General features: G+C 43.3%; 1 protein-coding gene and 1 non-coding gene across 2 annotated transcripts; one reads left to right on the top strand and one right to left on the bottom strand.

Annotated features, from left to right (window-relative positions):
• Positions 1-6,146: 6,146 nt before the first annotated feature.
• LOC123078289 (uncharacterized) lies at positions 6,147-11,005 on the top strand. Its single transcript, XM_044500745.1, has 2 exons — positions 6,147-9,017; positions 10,235-11,005. The coding sequence occupies exon 1, from the start codon at positions 7,466-7,468 to the stop codon at positions 8,891-8,893; it is 1,428 nt and encodes a 475-aa protein (XP_044356680.1). The 5' UTR covers positions 6,147-7,465; the 3' UTR covers positions 8,894-9,017; positions 10,235-11,005.
• On the bottom strand, positions 7,832-7,935 carry LOC123081150 (small nucleolar RNA R71). Its single transcript, XR_006438660.1, has one exon. It is a non-coding gene; the product is annotated as a small nucleolar RNA R71 (small nucleolar RNA).
• Positions 11,006-19,592: the final 8,587 nt, after the last annotated feature.

Genomic DNA, 19,592 nt, shown 5'->3' with positions numbered 1-19,592 from the left:
CTCGGAAGGCATGGTTTTCTTGGGAAGAAGCTTGTGTGGGACAAGCAGGACGCTATACTTGCAGCAAAGGGCATCCCAAACCACTTCAAGCAATTCAAAGACCCCCTTGAATATAACTATGTCAGGGGCCGGTACCATTATGATTATAAGTCAAGGGAATTTTTCACCGATCACCAAACGAGAAGACTTGAAGAAGAACTGACAAGGCAGCATGCAGAACCTCAGACCTCTCAAGGGTCCACGGCTAGGTGGAACACTCCTCTTAACCGGTCGATCAATTTGACCCTCGGCAAGGACCCATTGCATTTGCCGGCGGGTGGCCGTGTGAACAGCGCCGGATGCGGATCCAAATGGGACCATCATTATGTCGAAGACTGCAAGCAGCAATGGCAGAGAAGGAGAGCCAATAAATAGAACATCAAAATAAAATAATTGCAGCCACAACTGTGTTGGAAATATGCCCTAGAGGCAATAATAAAATGTTTATTATCATATTTCCCATTCATGACAAATGTTTATTATTCATGCTATAATTGTATTGACTGGAAACTTAAATACATGTGTGAATACATAAACTACACCATGTCCATAGTGAGCCTCTACTAGACTAACTTATTGATCAAAGATGGTTAAAGTTTCCTAACCATAGGCATGAGTTGTCATTTGATAACGGGATCACATAATTAGGAGAATGATGTGATGGAAAAGACCCAACTGTAAGCTTGGCAATAGATCGTATCGCTTAGTTATTTGCTACAGTTTTCTTCAGGTCAAGTATCTATTCCTTAGACCATGAGATCTTGTCACTCCCGGACACCAGAGGAGTACACTACAAAAAAACACTTCCGTGATGGTACATATTTGTCATAGTAGGTCACATTTTCTTTCATGCATGTACATCCATGACGATTTTATGACAGAATCAAGATAGTCATACCTGTGCTGTCGTAGAAGTGTTCCATGACAATACTCAAATTATCATCATGGAAGTGTCCACTTCCATGATGATAAATGGTGTGTCATGGAAGTGCTTTTTTCAAGGGTAACTGACACGTGGCATCCACCGTAACGGGTCGCCGTTAAGCTATCGGGTCTGATTTTGGATCCGATAACCCGTTAACAGCCAAGACCAATGGCGATTTTCCACATGTAAAATTCTCATTGGCGTTAGCTCTGTGTTGGGACAGATGTCAACTGCCCAATGGCCAGGAGGCGCCTATGATACGTCGACACATGGTGAGGCCCAACAGCGGCCCATTTAGGTTAAAAAGGCTGACCCAGTCAAAATTAGCAGACTGGCCCATTAACAGCCTATTTGTAGACGGCCCATTCGCAGTAAGGCCCATAGGAATAGTGTCAAATCAGCCCATCAATGGACCGTTCTAGATTTCTCTTCATTGCGACCTATGGTCACTTCTGGCCCGTTAATAGTACGCTAAGTATTTGGGCCGAATTACGGCCAAGTGTGTTTCCGCATGTTAAAGGTTATGCTACATTTGGGCCATTTATGGACCAATGAAACTTTCGGCCCATAAAATACCACGAAGGAATTGGGCCATATTCGGCCAGGTCTGACATTCGGCTTGTCAGCGGCCCACTGTAGATTTGGGCCACTTCTAGCCTGTTATGTTTTTCGACCTGTTAACGTCGGGCGAAATCTGGGCCATATGTGGCCCAAGGTCACATCGGGCCTATTAACGGCCCATATACTAGCTAATACAAATCAAGCCCGCCGCAGTTCCGGCCCAGTAAAGACCCGTGTAGTAGGTCGGCGCATTTACGGCTCGTCTGACTTTTGGCATGTGAATGAACAGGATTGTAAATGGGCCACCATGAGCTGGGATACATTTCGGCCTGCTAATGACCAGTGGGTTATTTGGGACATTTCAGGCCCAATCATCTTTTGGCCTCCTAAAAGCCATGGGCGTAATCTGGCCCAATTAGGGCCCAACCTGACTTATGGCCCACTATGGGCACATGCCTGTCAAAAATAACAAAGCTTATGCTGATTTAGGCCCACATGTTTTGAGTGTGCTACATGCCGTTATAGCCCATTATCGATTTTAGCCCAATTGGAATTGTGGGCCTGAGGAATGTCAGCCCGTTGGGCTCCTACAATGCTTTTGGGTGAAAGGAGATCGATGATGCTGAATACATTACTAAGATAAACCTACACTATGCAAAAGTAGCATCATAATTTATACGGCCTTTGGTAGCACGATAAATGTTGTATCACAACAAAATAAATTACATCCATACGACAAAAGGCCTGCTGGCATAAAAGTTTACAATCCTTGAAGATAAATGCACCATCAGATGTATAGAAGCACATATCATTTGACATGTGTGCTAATGTTTCAGGCTGTAGAATCCGATGGAGCAGCATGACCTTCCCCTTGTTTCTGCCATTTGTCTTGAATAACGAAACAAATGTCTCATAGTCTGGTTTCAAAACTATTCATATCTTGAAGACATTTGTCAACCACTATTCTTGTTTCAGAAACAACCTCCATTAGGGATTGAACTTATGTATGTAGCACAAATATTTCACTCTGTCTAGCCGGAAGATTTTGATCAGTAGGCGATTTGGACGAGGTTACCTTGATAACTGATACGACCATTTTGCATCATGTTTACCAACTATTATTTACTATGTTTTTATGGGTAATAATGCTTCTTGGAATAATTATAATGCCTTTTCTCTCATAATATGCAAGGTTTACAGAAAGAGGGAGAAGACCGGCAGCTGGAATTCTGGACCTGAAAAAAAAGGAGAGGACTTTCAGGATGGAGCGCCGCCGTCTTGAGGCGGAACTTGGGCAGGAGCACTTTTGCCCTCGGGCGGAGCGATTCCGCCGGGGGAACTTCCCTCTCGGAGGGGGAAATCATTGTCATCATCATCACCAACAACCCTCTCATCTTTGGGAGGGCAATCTCCATCAACATCTTCAACAACACCATCTCCTCTCAAACCCTAGTTCATCTCGTGTGTTCAATCTTTGTACTGGAACCTCAGGTTGGTACCTGTGGGTGACTAGTAGTGTTGATTACATTTTGTAGTTGATTACTATATGGTTTATTTGGTGGAAGATTATATGGTCAGATCCATTATGCTATTTAATACCCCTCTGATCTTGAGCATGATTATCATTTGTGAGTAGTTACTTTTGTTCTTGATGTCACGGGAGAAATCTTGTTGCAACTAATCATGTGAACTTGATATGTGTTCGATTTTTTGATGATATGTATGTTGTGATTCCCTTAGTGGTGTCATGTGAACGTCGACTACATGGCACTTCACAATATTTGGGCCTAAGGGAATGTATTGTGGAGTAGTTATCAGATGATGGGTTGGTAGAGTGACAGAAGCTTAAACCATAGTTTATGCGCTACTTCGTAAGGGACCGATTTGGATCCAAAAGTTTAATGCTATGGTTAGATTTTATCTTCATACTTTTATCGTAGTTGCACATGCTTGCGAGGCACTGGTACGCGTCGGTGCTATACAAACATTTTTCAAACCCTTTCCGCGACAGCATTTGGAACCATCGCCAAGTTAGTGTGGGCGATAGGGGATCCTTCTCACACGACCCAGAAACCGTCGGGGATATGGAGCAATGATCCAGAGGCCTTCCAAAATGTAATCGTGTGCGCTCAAGCACACACTAAATTCTTTCGCATGTGTGGGATCAATGATTAAACGTTTCTAATGACGCAGTGAAACCAAATGGTGTGTCGTAATGAACCGTTTGGGAAACAGTATGTAAGGCACACGGGCCAACATATGAACTATGTGCGATTTGTGCCCCATCGCACACGAGTTTTCTACGTAACCCGTCTGCCATGCAAGACTCCATCGCACACGTTTCCCAACAATTACCGTCTGTGATAATGTTCTATCACGAACGGTCCAGGAGCCCCTTCGGACACATACAAGTGCTGCAGACCGTTTGTGATTTGTTGTTTATCACCGCTGGTTGCGGTAAGAGTGACGTGTGCTTTTCATTTGGGATCCCACATGTTTCCTGAAAAAATTACGACTGGGATTGTATTTTACATTGGGCACGGTTTACTTCGAGTTCTCGTGTGCGATAACGCGATATCACAAACGGTTCCGGAGAGCCTACGCACACATAGTAGTGTTGCAAATCATTTGCGATCTGCTGTGTATCACCGACGGTTCCTCTACGATTGACGTATGCTTTCCGATGTGGTTCGCACACACTCATTTAGTTGAACCGTGTGCGGAGCAATTGCCAGGTTAAAACAAAAATATCCCATTTTGAATCGGCATGCAAAAAGCAAATTCGCCACAATATTCAATTGAACAAATAAACAAAAAATATCCCATTTTGAATCGGCACGCAAAAAGCAAATTCGCCACAATATTCAATTGAACAAATAAACAAAAATATGCCATTTTGAATCATCATGCAAAAAGCAAATTCGCCACAATATTCAATTGAACAAATAGTGTCCACAGGAAGAACATTCATCAGATTTCGCAACAATTGCCATTGAACATATGGTAGCTAAATTCCAATGATTTGTCCACACATATATGCATTATAATTTAATTATTAATCATAGTGTACGAAATATGAAGACCTCATGAGATGGAAAACAATGGATCCATGCGTATATGTTTAGCGGCTAATTCTTACTCAATGTTTCAGGGGAACGCATGCTGCAATCTTTATTATCACCAGTGGGATTGATGTAGTGATTCAGGAAGAAGTCGCTGATAAATCTCCGAACCATCAGCAATTTACCAGCCGAGAGTTTTTCAGTGTCCTCGGTTCTAAGATGAGCTGCAGTATTTTTAAGATCATAATGTGCCATATGAGTGGAGTAGAAGATATTAATTAAGATAGACTTACTGGTACTAATTCACGAGGATCGTCACAACTATCAGCAGATTTGCAGATGGAGATCATGTGTCTGCAAACATAGTATCCACAAAGGTTTGTCCCTGCTTCTTGCTGAGGACACTGAAATTTTTTGTACAGAATTAGTCATGTATTTGTCCTGTTAGGAACAACCTAACCGGTGTTAGATGTATTATTTTTTCTTTAGACAAAATAGGAAGAGGTTTATTTAGAAGCTTGAACATTTGACTAGCGTAAGAAAAGGTATTTGCAGACTGTTGGATAAATTTTCCGAAAATAACGGATTTCGGTGTGTTACCGGAGAAACGATCTCGTGCTGCAGAGGTAGTTCCCTCTTGAACAGGTTCCCTGATTTAGTTTTCCACAATGCGAGCACACTGCAAATGAAGATGAGTTTTGACAACATCAATCATTGAACCAGATATGAATGCAAATTAATTTCAACATCATAGAATTCAATACCTATCCATGAATTGCTGAAGATGCGTCAGATCCTGAGCGTTTGTTGACTCTCTAAGAGAATCGATGTAGTGAATTGTGTTCTTGTTTGGAACAATGAATACCAATATCCAGTGATTGCTACATATTAAGACAACCATGAACTTACTAATTATGTCGAAATTTGGAAGACAATCAGTGTATACGTGGTTGTTTGCTTGACTTACGTTCATGATATGGCCAGAGAAATGATTCTGCATGGGATGTGTTTTTGAAGAGACGGACGACCGGGTTAACGGCCCAGTCCCGTAGGTCCTTACCATGTATTGTTGTGCCATTTGCTAATTCAGGATCTATGAAATACACACTCTCCCTTTTTCTTCTCTGCGCGTTCAATCCCGTGAGAGGAATAAAATACAGTTAGCTGTTTATCATTTACAGCCTTGTATGAGGAAGTTGATCAGAGTTTGTGATAAGCACATTTCATATACATAATTTGGGCACACAAATTCACCATTTATTGACATATGTCAATCGTTTCATGCCTAGAATTACAAATGATATTCACAAAATAGGTCATGACTATTTGTTTGTTTCTTTTGCAGAAAAGTGCGACAAGGCACTATAATCTAGAAGTTTCTGTCTAGAAAGAATTGAGGAACAAGATCACGCGCAAGAAGAGAAGAAAGAGTGACTCAAGCTGGAAGAAGATCAAAGCTTAGGGGGGCTAGCTTAAAAAGTGGAGGGATCATCTTATGCCAAAAGAAGGAAGAAGGAGGGCCAAAGTGAAAACATTCAGATCTGATCGGAAGGGATCAAAATCCCTAGCAGCCTCCATTCCCAAATCGGGCCTGGCACATCTCTCCTTCCCTCAGCCTCCTTCTCCACCTCCGGCCGCCGCCGAGCCAGGCCGGCGTGGCGGCGCGCCACCAAGCACTTCCACCCGCGCCACGACGCCGCCGCCTCGCCACCTTGCGCCGCCTCCCATCCATCTCCCTGCTGTTCCTCCACCTGTCTTCTTCCCTCGCCTCTAGCTGCTGCTCCTATTCTTCTCTTAATCCCCCGCTGCTGCTTCTTCTTTCTCTAAACCCCTCTTGCTGATGCCCTCTCCTCACACCCGCTGCTGCTTCTTCTCCTTGGTCCTACTGCTGCTCCTCTCTCCCTGATGCCCCTACTTCTTCTCTGAATCCCCTAATGCTGCTGCTCGTCTCCAACTGAACCTGCTCTCTCTCTCTCTCTCTGAAATTTCTATAAACTTAAGAAGTGTACTGTTCAGAATTGTGTAATGTTCCGATTTTATAAATGCTTGCAATCTGTGAACGATTCATTTTCATACTTATAAATATTGTGTCACATATTGTGCGTTCTCACTAGTTGAAGTGTTCTTGTTCTGTATTCGTGGTCAGTCAATCGCCATATATGTTATCTAACCTTGTGAATTTGTTCTAGTTTGAAGTTTATGTGTTTACTCAAGTACTTGTGATACAAAAATATGTGTGTGAGCTTGTGTTGTGAAACATTTATATTCAGCCATATAACCGTGATTGTTCCCTCTGTTCATGTTTGATAGTTATATATGTGTCCTTGTCATGTTATGTTCATGTCTTTTCACTTCTCTTGTCATTGATGTATGCTCGTATTAGTATTTTAACTTCTTAAGCATTACGAAAATACCAAAAAGACAATGAGTAAATTTTGAATCTCCCTGTGCTTTTTGCATTTTCTTTGTCGACGATCTTTGGGAACGACCTTGTTAGTTTAGGTTTTATTTTCAGCATTCGTCTCTTACAATTGTGTTACCTAGATTTAGCCGAGCATAGTCGTCGTCGCCTAGTCCCTGTGGGGAACACGACACTCACAGTTTGGGCGAAATATCCCGCTGTACTTACAATTGATCATTTTGGCGCCGTTGCCGGGGACTAGCGTCGAGCGATTATGTTGGCTATAGACTAGGTTTATTTTAGTTCCGTGTTTAATTCGTCGTGTATTTAATTTGTTGTGTTTCTTTTATATATTTTTTCCTTGCTGTTGCTTTGGCTTATTAGGATACTAACATTCTAACTAGTATTTACTGTTTGAGTGTGCGTAGGAAATCTGAACTATTTACAGGTTGATTGATAGTTACACTTGGTGGAGATATGGCGATGCTTCGTGATGTTTGGATGCCAAGCAGCCAATGCTATTCCACAGGGCCACTTTGGCCATCTTTTGAGGCGGAAAATTTTGAGCTAAAGCCTGGTCTTATTGCTTTGGTTCAACAACAACAGTTTGGAGGACTGCCTACTGAGGATCCCAATGAGCACTTACACCGAGTCATGGAGTATTCAGATACAGTCAAGTACCATGGAGTTCCTCAAGATGCAATCATGTGCAGGTTGTTCACATTCTCTCTCCGTGATGATGCTCGTGCTTGGTATCGATCCTTGCCATCAAGGTTATACAGTTGGAATGAGATATCACGAGCTTTCTTGGATAAATATTTCTCACTACACAAGCAGTCCGCAATTCGAGATGACATCTTCAATTTCATTCAGCGTGAAGGCGAGAGCGTGTATGATGCTTGGGAGAGATACAAAGCCTTATTCAGGAGATGTCCTAACCACGGGCTCGAGAGATGGTTAGAGCTGCAGATATTCTATAGAGGATTGACTTCGGACACTCGAGCTTACGTCGATATGGCAGCGGGTGGAGCAAACAAGACACTTGATGATGCTTTTCTGCTGATTGAGAACATAGCCTTCCACCAACTTCAGTGGTACAATGAGAAGCCCACCTCTGGTCTAGTTGCTTGCTTGCAACAATTCACTTCATCGCAGCAAGAATGTCTTACACAAAAGCCGGAACCAGTTTCTCTGTGTGACAAGATTGAGCTTTCATGGATTATCTTTGATGATGATGATACCATCCTAGTTGACACACACACTTCAGATCATATGGATACTAGCATTCGAGATTTAGTTTTGCATTGTGATGATTCTTCCATGGATGAGCCAGAGCTGCAGTTAGTTGTTTTTTATATTGAGGAGTCACCTTTAGTTGATATTGATCATGTGCTGCTAGAGCCAGATATGGAGAAGTTCAGCTTCAATGATGTTAGCCGCATTGATTCCTCAACACTTGAGCCTAAGATGGAAAGCTTCATGGTTAATTATGATGAGGTGGATTCAGATGTCAAGGAGCCAAGCTCTACTATTTCACTTGTTGACACGAGTCCGGTGGAAATTTCTACAATCACACCTCACTTGGTATCTTCAATTGAGGTAGTCCTGAAGTTTCTTCCTAACTATCTCAGGTATTATCTCAGCTTTCTGGATAAGTTATGTCATATCGCTGATATTGCCTATGCACCATGTGACTTGTTGTTGATACATGTTCCTGATTTGCTCAATAGATATACTTATATGATAGGGTACTCGATCGATGACTTAGAGGGCATTCTCTCTGTCACTTGTATTGGCTTGGTTGTTGAGTGTTCTTTCAGGTTGATGCTTGTGCACCATTTACTGCGAGTTGACCGAGTTCGAGATGACATTCCCTGGGATCCTAGTGGATCCACGGCATGGTGATGAGGAGAAGCAATGGGCACACGCGAAGAAGAGTGAAGCTGGAGCAGGCATGAGGATAGAGAAGCAAAAAGAGAAGAGCAGCAGCTTAGAGAGTGATCAAGCGAGTGCTACTTCATAGTGCCCGGTGAGCTGTTTCATGACCAATTTCGAGTATATCATGCTGAAATCAAATGTTATTTGGGTTACTTATCCCATTTCTTAAATGTTGCCCCACTGAATTTTATTTGACATATGGTGCTTGATGAGAATATGCGAACTGATTGTTGAATGCCATGTAAACTAGTGATCTACATATTGCTTGCTTTGCTGAAATTAGTGAAAGCTATTAGTTTTGAGTGCTCAAATCCCTAGTAGACTAGAAAACTTAATTATTTTCTGCTCTTACCTTGATACACCTAGATCATTAAGTTTCAGATGTTGAGTTTGTGCCTAATGTGTTCCCATTCAGAGCAATCACTCGCCACTATGGACTAGCATGCTATGTTCCCTGGATCGATAGTATGTGAACCAGACCTGGATGAGTGATGATTCTTGTTTCCTTTTTGTATTCATTTGTTAAATAAGTAATAATGAATAAATAATTATCTGATCTACCTAACAGTAGCATGTCATGTTCCCTGGATCGGTGGCTTGTGAAATCTGGTTGGATCGGATAGGTGTTAATTATATTAAAAAATGTAATTGTCGAACCAGGTGTATACCATGTTCTCGGGATTGGTGGTATGTTCCTTTGGGGAGACAAACTAAAAAAACTATTAATTGGTCGAGCCAGGTGTATACCATGTTCTCGGGATCGGTGGTATGTTCCTTTGGTGAGACTGATAAAATATTATCATTACTTCCTTCAAATTTAATAAGTGGTTCAACCACAATGTTATATTTCTGCAAATAAGTGATTTAATTCAAGCTCCTTTTGTTCTCAGGATCATGCTCTCTTTAGGAACCTTTTGGCACAGTCAGCATTTGAACTTGCTAATCTTCGTTTATCATTGCAAAAGTTTAAAATGGTCGAGTTTACTAGTGTCCTATTGATATGTAGAAACTCTCAACCATTAATTTTCACTAGCAAAGTCCAAAGCATGCACTGTTTAGAGATCTACTTCACTTGACATTCTCTAGTCAGTTCACTGTCCATGTTCTTGCTCTTATCATATGCCTTTGCTTGAGGACAAGCAAAGATTTAAGTGTGGGGGAACTTGATAAGCACATTTCATATACATAATTTGGGCACACAAATTCACCATTTATTGACAAATGTCAATCGTTTCTTGCCTAGAATTATCGAATATTCAAATGATATTCACAAAAGAGGTCGTGACTATTTGTTTGTTTCTTTTGCAGAAAAGTGCGACAAGGCACTATAATCTAGAAGTTTCTGTCTAGAAAGAATTGAGGAACAAGATCACGGGCAAGAAGAGAAGAAAGAGGGACTCAAGCTTGAAGAAGATCAAAGCTTAGGGGGGCTAGCTTAAGAAGTGGAGGGATCATCTTGTGCCAAAGGAAGGAAGAAGGAGGGCCAAAGTGAAAACGTTCAGATCTGATCGGAGGGGATCAAAATCCCTAGCAGCCTCCATTCCCAAATCAGGCCTGGCACATCTCTCCTTCCCTCAGCCTCCTTCTCCACCTCCGGCCGCCGCCGAGCCAGGCCGGCGTGGCGGCACGCCACCAAGCACTTCCACCCGCGCCACGACGCCGCCGCCTCACCACCTTGCGCCGCCTCCCATCCATCTCCCCGCTGCTCCTCCACCGCCCTTCTTCCCTCGCTTCTAGCTGCTGCTCCTATTCTTCTCTGAATCCCCGCTGCTGCTTCTTCTTTCTCTAAACCCCTCTTGTTGAAGCCCTCTCCTCACACCCACTGCTGCTTCTTCTCCTTGGTCCTACTGCTCCTCCTCTCTCCCTGATGCCCCTACTTCTTCTCTGAATCCCCTACTGCTGCTGCTCGTCTCCAACTGAACCTGCTGTCTCTCTCTCTCTCTCTCTCTCTCTCTCTCTCTGAAATTTCTATAAACTTAAGAAGTGTACTGTTCAGAATTGTGTAATGTTCCGATTTTATAAATGCTTGCAATCTGTGAACGATTCATTTTCATACTTATAAATATTGTGTCACATATTGTGCGTTCTCACTAGTTGAAGTGTTCTTGTTCTGTATTCGTGGTCAGTCAATCGCCATATATGTTATCTAACCTTGTGAATTTGTTCTAGTTTGAAGTTTATGTGTTTACTCAAGTACTTGTGATACAAAAATATGTGTGTGAGTTTGTGTTGTGAAACATTTATATTCAGCCATATAACCGTGATTGTTCCCTCTGTTCATGTTTGATAGTTATATATGTGTCCTTGTCATGTTATGTTCATGTCTTTTCACTTCTCATGTCATTGATGTATGCTCGTATTAGTAGTTTAACTTCTCAAGCATTACGAAAATACCAAAAAGAGAATGAGTAAAATGTGAATGTCCGAATGCTTTTTGCATTTTCTTTGTCGACGATCTTTGGGAACGACCTTGTTAGTTTAGGTTTTATTTTCTGCATTCGTCTCTTACAGTTGTGTTACCTAGATTTAGCCGAGCATAGTCGTCGTTGCCTAGTCCCTATGGGGAAAACGACACTCGCAGTTCGGGTGAAATATCCCGCCGTACTTACAATTGATCAGTTTGTTAAGTACTTACAAAATCAGTCATCTAACAAGAGTGGCATCGAGCTCATTGAAGTTGAAGAAGAGATGTAAGTCCTCAAAAGTCACATTGATGGAACCAACATCGTGTCGGAAATGATCTCTGTGGTAGTGGACTAGCAAACCATGATGACCTACTGACATTTGATCCATGCAATATTCATGCAACTCACGGCAACTGGAGCTGCACTCATCAAAGTATTCACCAACAAGAAATGGCTTGCCATGGACGTAATTGCATGCTTCAAGTACGCCTGCTTTACTTTTAGCAAGCAACAAATCTACTTCATCATCGTCCATGCCGTCACAAATAATATTACTCCTCGATTCGAAAAACCTGCTGTTAATTTGGTTCTGGGCGATGAGTGCTTTAAGTAAGAGGTAATCGTTCTCTTTTCTCTTCACTCTCCCACCGCGCTTCCTCGTGGGTGTAGCCTTTTTGGCCACTTCCTTCTTGGTACTTGAAGCATTTTTGGCAGAACGTCTGGTTGGCTACAAGGTAGACTGCCGAGCAGACGGTGAAGCTTCGATAGACTACTTAGCAGACGGTTTATCTATGCCGGACCGCTGAGCTGGCGGTGCTGCTGTGGCAAACTGCTGGGCTGTGCTGCTGTGGCAAACTGCTGGGCTGTGCTGCTGTGGCAAACTGCTGGGCTGTAGGAGCATAGGCATAGGACTGCTGACCATGCATTGAAGCTATGTCGGGTTTCTGCGCAGGTGGTGCCAACTTGTCGGTGTGCTGAGGAGGCCGTGCCAACATGTTGGTTTGCTGAGCAGGAAGTGCTGACGCATTGGTATGCTGATCACGCGGCTGCGGACCGATGGACTGATGAGCAGTTGGTTCTGGAGCTACAGACTGCTTAGGAGGTGGTTCCGAAGCATCAGACTGCTTAGCAGTCCGTTCTACCAGGTTGGTCTGCTGAGCATGTGCTGCAGCTGGGTCTCCCCCGCTACTTCAGCGACCGGCATCTGAACCAGTGGTGCATCTTCAGCATTCGTAGGCCTTGCCATTGGCTGCTTTGGGGCGGAGGATGACATGGCCTGTACGCCACGAAGTCGGGCCGGCTGATCACAGGTTGATGCATCAGCCGTCAGGTTACGAGTATTAGGTTCTTTGGGGGAAGCACGCGAGAGCTTCTATGGCAAGGAGAGCGTCACCGGTTGAGGGGCGACATTGGATGCTCTTGGCGGGGCTTCAGGGATCTCATCGATGAACTCTATTTCCTTTCGTGGCCACTGGATGTGATGTAATAGTGTTTCTCCCAAGGTTCTTTGCTCATCGAAGTCTCCTAGGACATTCTTCAGGGCAAATTCATTTAATCCAGGCTTTACTTCAGTCACGTGCACTTCACACAGCCCGGCTTCAATGGCACATTGTCCAACAAGAGGCCATCTTCCAAGAAGGGTTGGCAAACCCAGGCTGTTGCACATTTTAATATACCTTCATAATGTGTAAGCACGCCCTTCAGTCTGTCTTTCATTCTAGATAGATCAGATATAGCATCATCACGAGCAGCTGCAGTCTCAATGTTGCTCGGGTCAACTGATGCATAGCTACTCTTGTGAAGTGTTGTCACACAATAAGCAGCATCCTCCATGCCCGCCTCCCCTCCCATCTGCTGGCTATCTGTTAGTGTTAGAGTCTTCTGCATCATCATTGACTCCTCAATATCCTTTCGAATAGCCGGATACATGTCCTTCCTCAACCTTTCATACAATCCATTCTGCTTCATTTCACTCCTTGCTTTTTTCATGCTGAGCCTCTCTTGTTTGCTAAGTGTGAAAGCCCTCTTGTGCGGGACATTAACACCTATACCCTGCACGGCCAGGGGGCTCTCTTGTTTCCAGAGCAACAGACAGAATGTCACATGGCCCTGAGTTCCTGTAGAACCTTCTAGGGATCTTGGAAGCCTCTAACATCACTTGATACAGTTCTTTGTCATGTGAGTTTTTAAAGTAATAAGTTCTGTCATCACGCCTCCTTGCACGTGCCCGCAAGTAGTCTCTGGCGCGTTGGCCCCTGATTTCACTAAAGGCCGGATTCCCACCCGCCGCTACTGCTTCTTTGTCCTCCTGGTCCCATATCAGTTTCATGCCGTAGTATCCTGCCACACCCATACGGTGGGGGTGTATGTTCTTCTTCTAAAGTTCCGATTGCTTGAAACTTTTCTCAGCAAACTCTTTAGTTGCCCTGACCCTTTTGAATTATGCCCAGTCTGCCTTTGTAATTTGGGGTATGCGGGGATTGGGTCCTTGCCTTCACTCAAGTACTTCTTGTACAACACGTGCTTCTAGTTTCTCCAAGCATCCCTAGCCTTCTTTAGTGCAGCGTGTTCCACCTGCATTCTCCATTGCTCTGGAACGTTGAAGTGATCCATGATCTCCCGGACTATCCTTCGCCGTGTTTCTGTGTCAGCCTTCTGAAACCCCGGCAGATTAATGTCGAGCCTTGCCCTGCCAACAAATCCACACAGACTCCTGAACCTCGTGCGTGCTTTATCTGGTTTAGCTGGAGCCCAAGACTTTATATTAAAGGAAATATGCCCTAGAGGCAATAATAAAGTTATTATTTATTTCCTTATATCATGATAAATGTTTATTATTCATGCTAGAATTGTATTAACCGGAAACATGATACATGTGTGAATACATAGACAAACAGAGTGTCACTAGTATGCCTCTACTTGACTAGCTCGTTGATCAAAGATGGTTATGTTTCCTAGCCATAGACAAAGAGTTGTCATTTGATTAATGGGATCACATCTTTAGGAGAATGATGTGATTGACTTGACCCATTCCGTTAGCTTAGCACACGATCGTTTAGTATTCTGCTATTGCTTTCTTCATGACTTATACATGTTCCTATGACTATGAGATTATGCAACTCGCGTTTACCGGAGGAACACTTTGTGTGCTACCAAACGTCACAACGTAACTGGGTGATTATAAAGGTGCTCTACAGGTGTCTCCGAAGGTACTTGTTGGGTTGGCGTATTTCGGGATTAGGATTTGTCACTCCGATTGTCGGAGAGGTATCTCTGGGCCCACTCGGTAATGCACATCACTATAAGCCTTGCAAGCATTTTAACTAATGAGTTAGTTGCGGGATGATGTATTACAGAACGAGTAAAGAGACTTGCTGGTAACGAGATTGAACTAGGTATTGAGATACCGACGATCGAATCTCGGGCAAGTAACATACCGATGACAAAGGGAACAACGTATGTCGTTATGCGGTCTGACCGATAAAGATCTTCGTAGAATATGTGGGAGCCAATATGAGCATCCAGGTTCCGCTATTGGTTATTGACCAGAGACGTGTCTCGGTCATGTCTACATAGTTCTCAAACCCGTAGGGTCCGCACGCTTAACATTTCGATGACAATTATATTATGAGTTTATATGTTTTGATGTACCGAAGGTTGTTCGGAGTCCCGGATGTGATCACGGACATGACGAGGAGTCTCGAAATGGTCGAGATATGAAGATTGATATATTGGAAGCCTATATTTGGATATCGGAAGTGTTCCGGGTGAAATCGGGATTTTACTGGAGTACCGAGGGGTTACCGGAATCCCCCGGGGGCTTAATGGGCCATAGTGGGCCTTTGTGGAGAAGAGGAGAGGCGGCCAGGGCAGGGCCGCGCGCCCGTCCCCCTAGTCCGAATAGGACAAGGAGAGGGGGGCGACGCCCCCCTTTCCTTCCTCTCTCCCTCCTCTTTCCCCTCCACTCCTAATCCAACTAGGAAAAGGGAGGGAGTCCTACTCCCGTGGGAGTAGGACACCACCTGGCGCGCGCCTCCTGGCCGGCCGCACCTCCTTCCCTTGCTCCTTTATATACGGGGGCAGGAGGGCACCCTAGAGACACAACAATTGATCGTTTGATCTTTTAGTCGTGTGCGGTGCCCCCTCCACCATAGTCCACCTCGATAATACTGTAGCGGTGCTTAGGAGAAGCCCTGCGTCGGTAGAACATCATCATCGTCACCACGCCGTCGTGCTGACAAAACTCTCCCTCAACACTCGGCTGGATCGGAGTTCGAGGGACGTCATCGGGCTGAACGTGTGCTGAACTCGGAGGTGCCGTGCGTTCGGTACTTGATCGGTCGGATCATGAAGACGTACGACTACATCAACCGCGTTGTGCTAATGCTTCCGCTTTCGGTCTACGAGGGTACGTGGAAAACAATCTCCCCTCTCGTTGCTATGCATCACCATGATCCTGCGTGTGCGTAGGAAATTTATTGAAATTACTGCGTTCCCCAACAGTGGCATCTGAGCCTGGTTTTATGCGTAGATGTTATATGCACGAGTAGAACACAAGTGAGTTGTGGGTGAAGTCATACTGCTTACCAGCATTTCACACTGGTTCGGCGGTATTGTTGGATGAAGCGGCCCGGACCAACATTACGCGTACGCTTACGCGAGACTGGTTCTACCGACGTGCTTTGCACACGGGTGGCTGGCGGGTGTCAGTTTCTCCAACTTTAGTTGAACTGAGTGTGGCTACGCCCGGTCCTTGCGAAGGTCAAAACAGCACCAACTTGACAAACTATCGTTGTGGTTTTGATGCGTAGGTAAGAACGGTTCTTGCTCAGCCCGTAGCAGCCACGTAAAACTTGCAACAACAAAGTAGAGGACGTCTAACTTGTTTTTGCAGGGCATGTTGTGATGTGATATGGTCAAGATGTGATGAGATATCAGTTGTTGTATAAGATGATCATGTTTTGTTGAAGTTATCGACAACTGACAGAAGCCTTATGGTTGGTTCTTTATTGCATAAGATGCAAGCGCCAAATAATTGCTTTACTTTATCGCTATGCGATAGCAATAGTTGCAAGAGCAATACTTGGCAAGACGACCATGTGACGACACATTGATATAGATCAAGATGATGGAGATCATAGTGTCATGTCGATGATGATGGAAATCATGACGATGCTTTGGAGATGGAGATCAAAGGCACAAGATGATGATGGCCATATCATGTCACATATTTGATTGCATGTGATGTTTATCTTTTATACATCTTATTTTGCTTAGATCGACGGTAGCATTATAAGATTATCTCTCACTAAATTATCAAGGTATAAGTGTTCTCCCTGAGTATGCACCGTTGCGAAAGTTCTTTGTGCTGAGACACCACGTGATGATCGGGTGTGATAGGCTCTACGTTCAAATACAACGGGTGCAAAACAGTTGCACACGCGGAATACTCAGGTTAAACTTGACGAGCCTAGCATATAACAGATATGGCCTCGGAACACTGAGACCGAAAGGTCAAGCGTGAATCATATAGTAGATATGATCAACATAGTGATGTTCACCATTGAAACTACTCCATCTCACGTGATGATCGGACATGGTTTAGTTGATTTGGATCACGTGATCACTTAGAGGATTAGAGGGATGTCTATCTAAGTGGGAGTTCTTAAGTAATATGATTAATTGAACTTAAATTTATCATGAACTTAGTCCTGGTAGTATTAGCATATCTATGTTGTAGATCAATAGCTCGCGTTTAGCTCCCCTGTTTTATTTTTGATATGTTCCTAGAGAAAACTAAGTTGGAAAATGTTAGTAGCAATGATGCGGACTGGATCCATGATCTGAGGTTTATCCTCATTGCTGCACAGAAGAATTATGTCCTTGATGCACTGCTAGGTGACAGACCTATTGCAGGAGCAGATGCAGACGCTATGAACGTTTGGCTAGCTCAATATGATGACTCCTTGATAGTTTAGTGCACCATGCTTAACGGCTTAGAATCAGGACTTCAAATACGTTTTGAACGTCATGGACCATATGAGATGTTCCAGGAGTTGAAGTTAATATTTCAAGCAAATACCCGAGTTGAGAGATATGAAGTCTCCAACAAGTTCTATAGCTAAAAGATGGAGGAGAATAGCTCAAGCAGTGAGCATGTGCTCAGATTGTCTGGGTACTACAATCGCTTGAATCAAGTGGGAGTTAATCTTCCAGATAAGATAGTGATTGACAGAATTGTCTAGTCACCATCACCAAGTTAGTAGAACTTCATGATGAACTATAATATGCAAGGGATAACAGAAACAATTCCCAAGCTCTTCATGATGCTGAAATCGATGAAGGTAGAAATCAAGAAAAACATCAAGTGTTGATAGTTGACGAGACCACTAGTTTCAAGAAAAGGGCAATGGGAAGAAGGGGAACTTCAAGAAGAACGGCAAGCAATTTGCTATTCAAGTGAAAAAGCCCAAGTCTGGACCTAAGCCTGAAACTGAGTGCTTCTACTGCAAAGGGACTAGTCACTGGAAGCGGAACTGCCCCAAGTATTTGGTGGATAAGAAGGATGGCAAAGTGAACAAGCTATATTTGATATACATGTTATTGATGTGTACTTTACTAGTGTTTATAGCAACCCCTCAGTATTTGATACTAGTTCAGTTGCTAAGAGTAGTAACTCGAAACGGTAGTTGCAGAATGAACAGAGACAGTTAAGGGTGAAGTGACGATGTGTGTTGGAAGTGGTTCCAAGATTGATATGATCATCATCGCAGACTCCCTATACTTTCGGGATTAGTGTTGAACCTAAATAAGTGTTATTTGGTGTTTGCGTTGAGCATGAATATGATTTGATCATGTTTATTGCAATACGGTTATTCATTTAAGTTAGAGAACAATTGTTGTTCTGTTTACATGAATAAAACCTTCTATGGTCATACACACCAATGAAAATGGTTTGTTGGATCTCGATCATAGTGATACACATATTCATAATATTGAAGCCAAAAGATGCAAAGTTAATAATGATAGTGCAACTTATTTATGGCACTGCCGTTTATGTCATATTGGTGTAAAGCGCATGAAGAAACTCCATGCTGATGGGATTTTGGAATCACTTGATTATGAATCACTTGATGCTTGCGAACCATGCCTTATGGGCAAGATGACTAAAACTCCGTTCTCCGGAACAATGGAACGAGCAACTGACTTATTGGAAATAATACATACTGATGTATGCGATCCGATGAGTGTTGAGGCTCGTGGCGGGTATCGTTATTTTCTGACCTTCACAGATGATTTGAGCAGATATGGGTATATCCACTTGATGAAAAATAAGTCTGAAACATTTGAAAAGTTCAAAGAATTTCAGAGTGAAGTGGAAAATCATCGTGACAAGAAAATAAGGTTTCTACGATCTGATCGCGGAGACGAATATTTGAGTTACGAGTTTGGTCTTTAATTAAAACAATGTGGAATAGTTTCACAAATTCGTGCCACCTGGAACACCACAGCATAATGGTGTGTCCGAACATCATAACCGTACTTTATTGGATATAGTGAATCTATGATGTCTCTTACTGATTTACCACTATCGTTTTGGGGTGATGCATTAGAGACAGCTGCATTCACGTTAAATAGGGCACCATCTAAATTCGTTGAGATGACACCATATGAACTGTGGTTTGGCAAGAAACCAAAGTTGTCGTTTCTTAAAGTTTGGGATTGCAATTCTTATAAGAAAAAGTTTCATCCTCATAAGCTCAAACCCAAATAGGAGAAATGTGTCTTCATAGGATACGCAAAGGAGACAGTTGGGTACACCTTCTATCACAGATCCGAAGGCAAGATATCCGTTGCTAGGAATGGATCCTTTCTAGAGAAGGAGTTTCTCTCGAAAGAAGTGAGTGGGAGGAAAGTAGAACTTGATGGGGTAACTGTACCTGCTCCCTTATTTGAAAAGTAGTTCATCACAGAAATCTGTTCCTATGACTACTACACCAATTAGTGAGGAAGCTAATGATGATGATCATGTAACTTCAGATCAAGTTACTACCGAACCTCGTAGGTCAACCAGAGTGAGATCCACACCAGAGTGGTACGGTAATCCTATTCTGGAGGTCATGTTACGTGACCATGACGAACCTACGAACTATGAGGAAGCGATGATGAGCCTAGATTCCGCGAAATGGCTTGAGGCCATGAAATCTGAGATGGGATCCATGTATGAGAACAAAGTGTGGACTTTGGTTGACTTGCCCGAT

The sequence above is a fragment of the Triticum aestivum genome, chromosome 3D, assembly GCF_018294505.1.
Source record: "Triticum aestivum cultivar Chinese Spring chromosome 3D, IWGSC CS RefSeq v2.1, whole genome shotgun sequence".
In the NCBI taxonomy this organism is placed as follows: Eukaryota; Viridiplantae; Streptophyta; class Magnoliopsida; order Poales; family Poaceae; genus Triticum; species Triticum aestivum.
The sequence above is the reverse complement of the archived record's forward strand: the minus strand, read 5'-3'. Positions and strand labels throughout refer to the sequence as shown.

Bases quoted from the DNA above. Each gene is read 5' to 3' on its own strand.
- LOC123078289 (XM_044500745.1), top strand. From the start codon at position 7,466: ATGGCGATGCTTCGTGATGTTTGGATGCCAAGCAGCCAATGCTATTCC.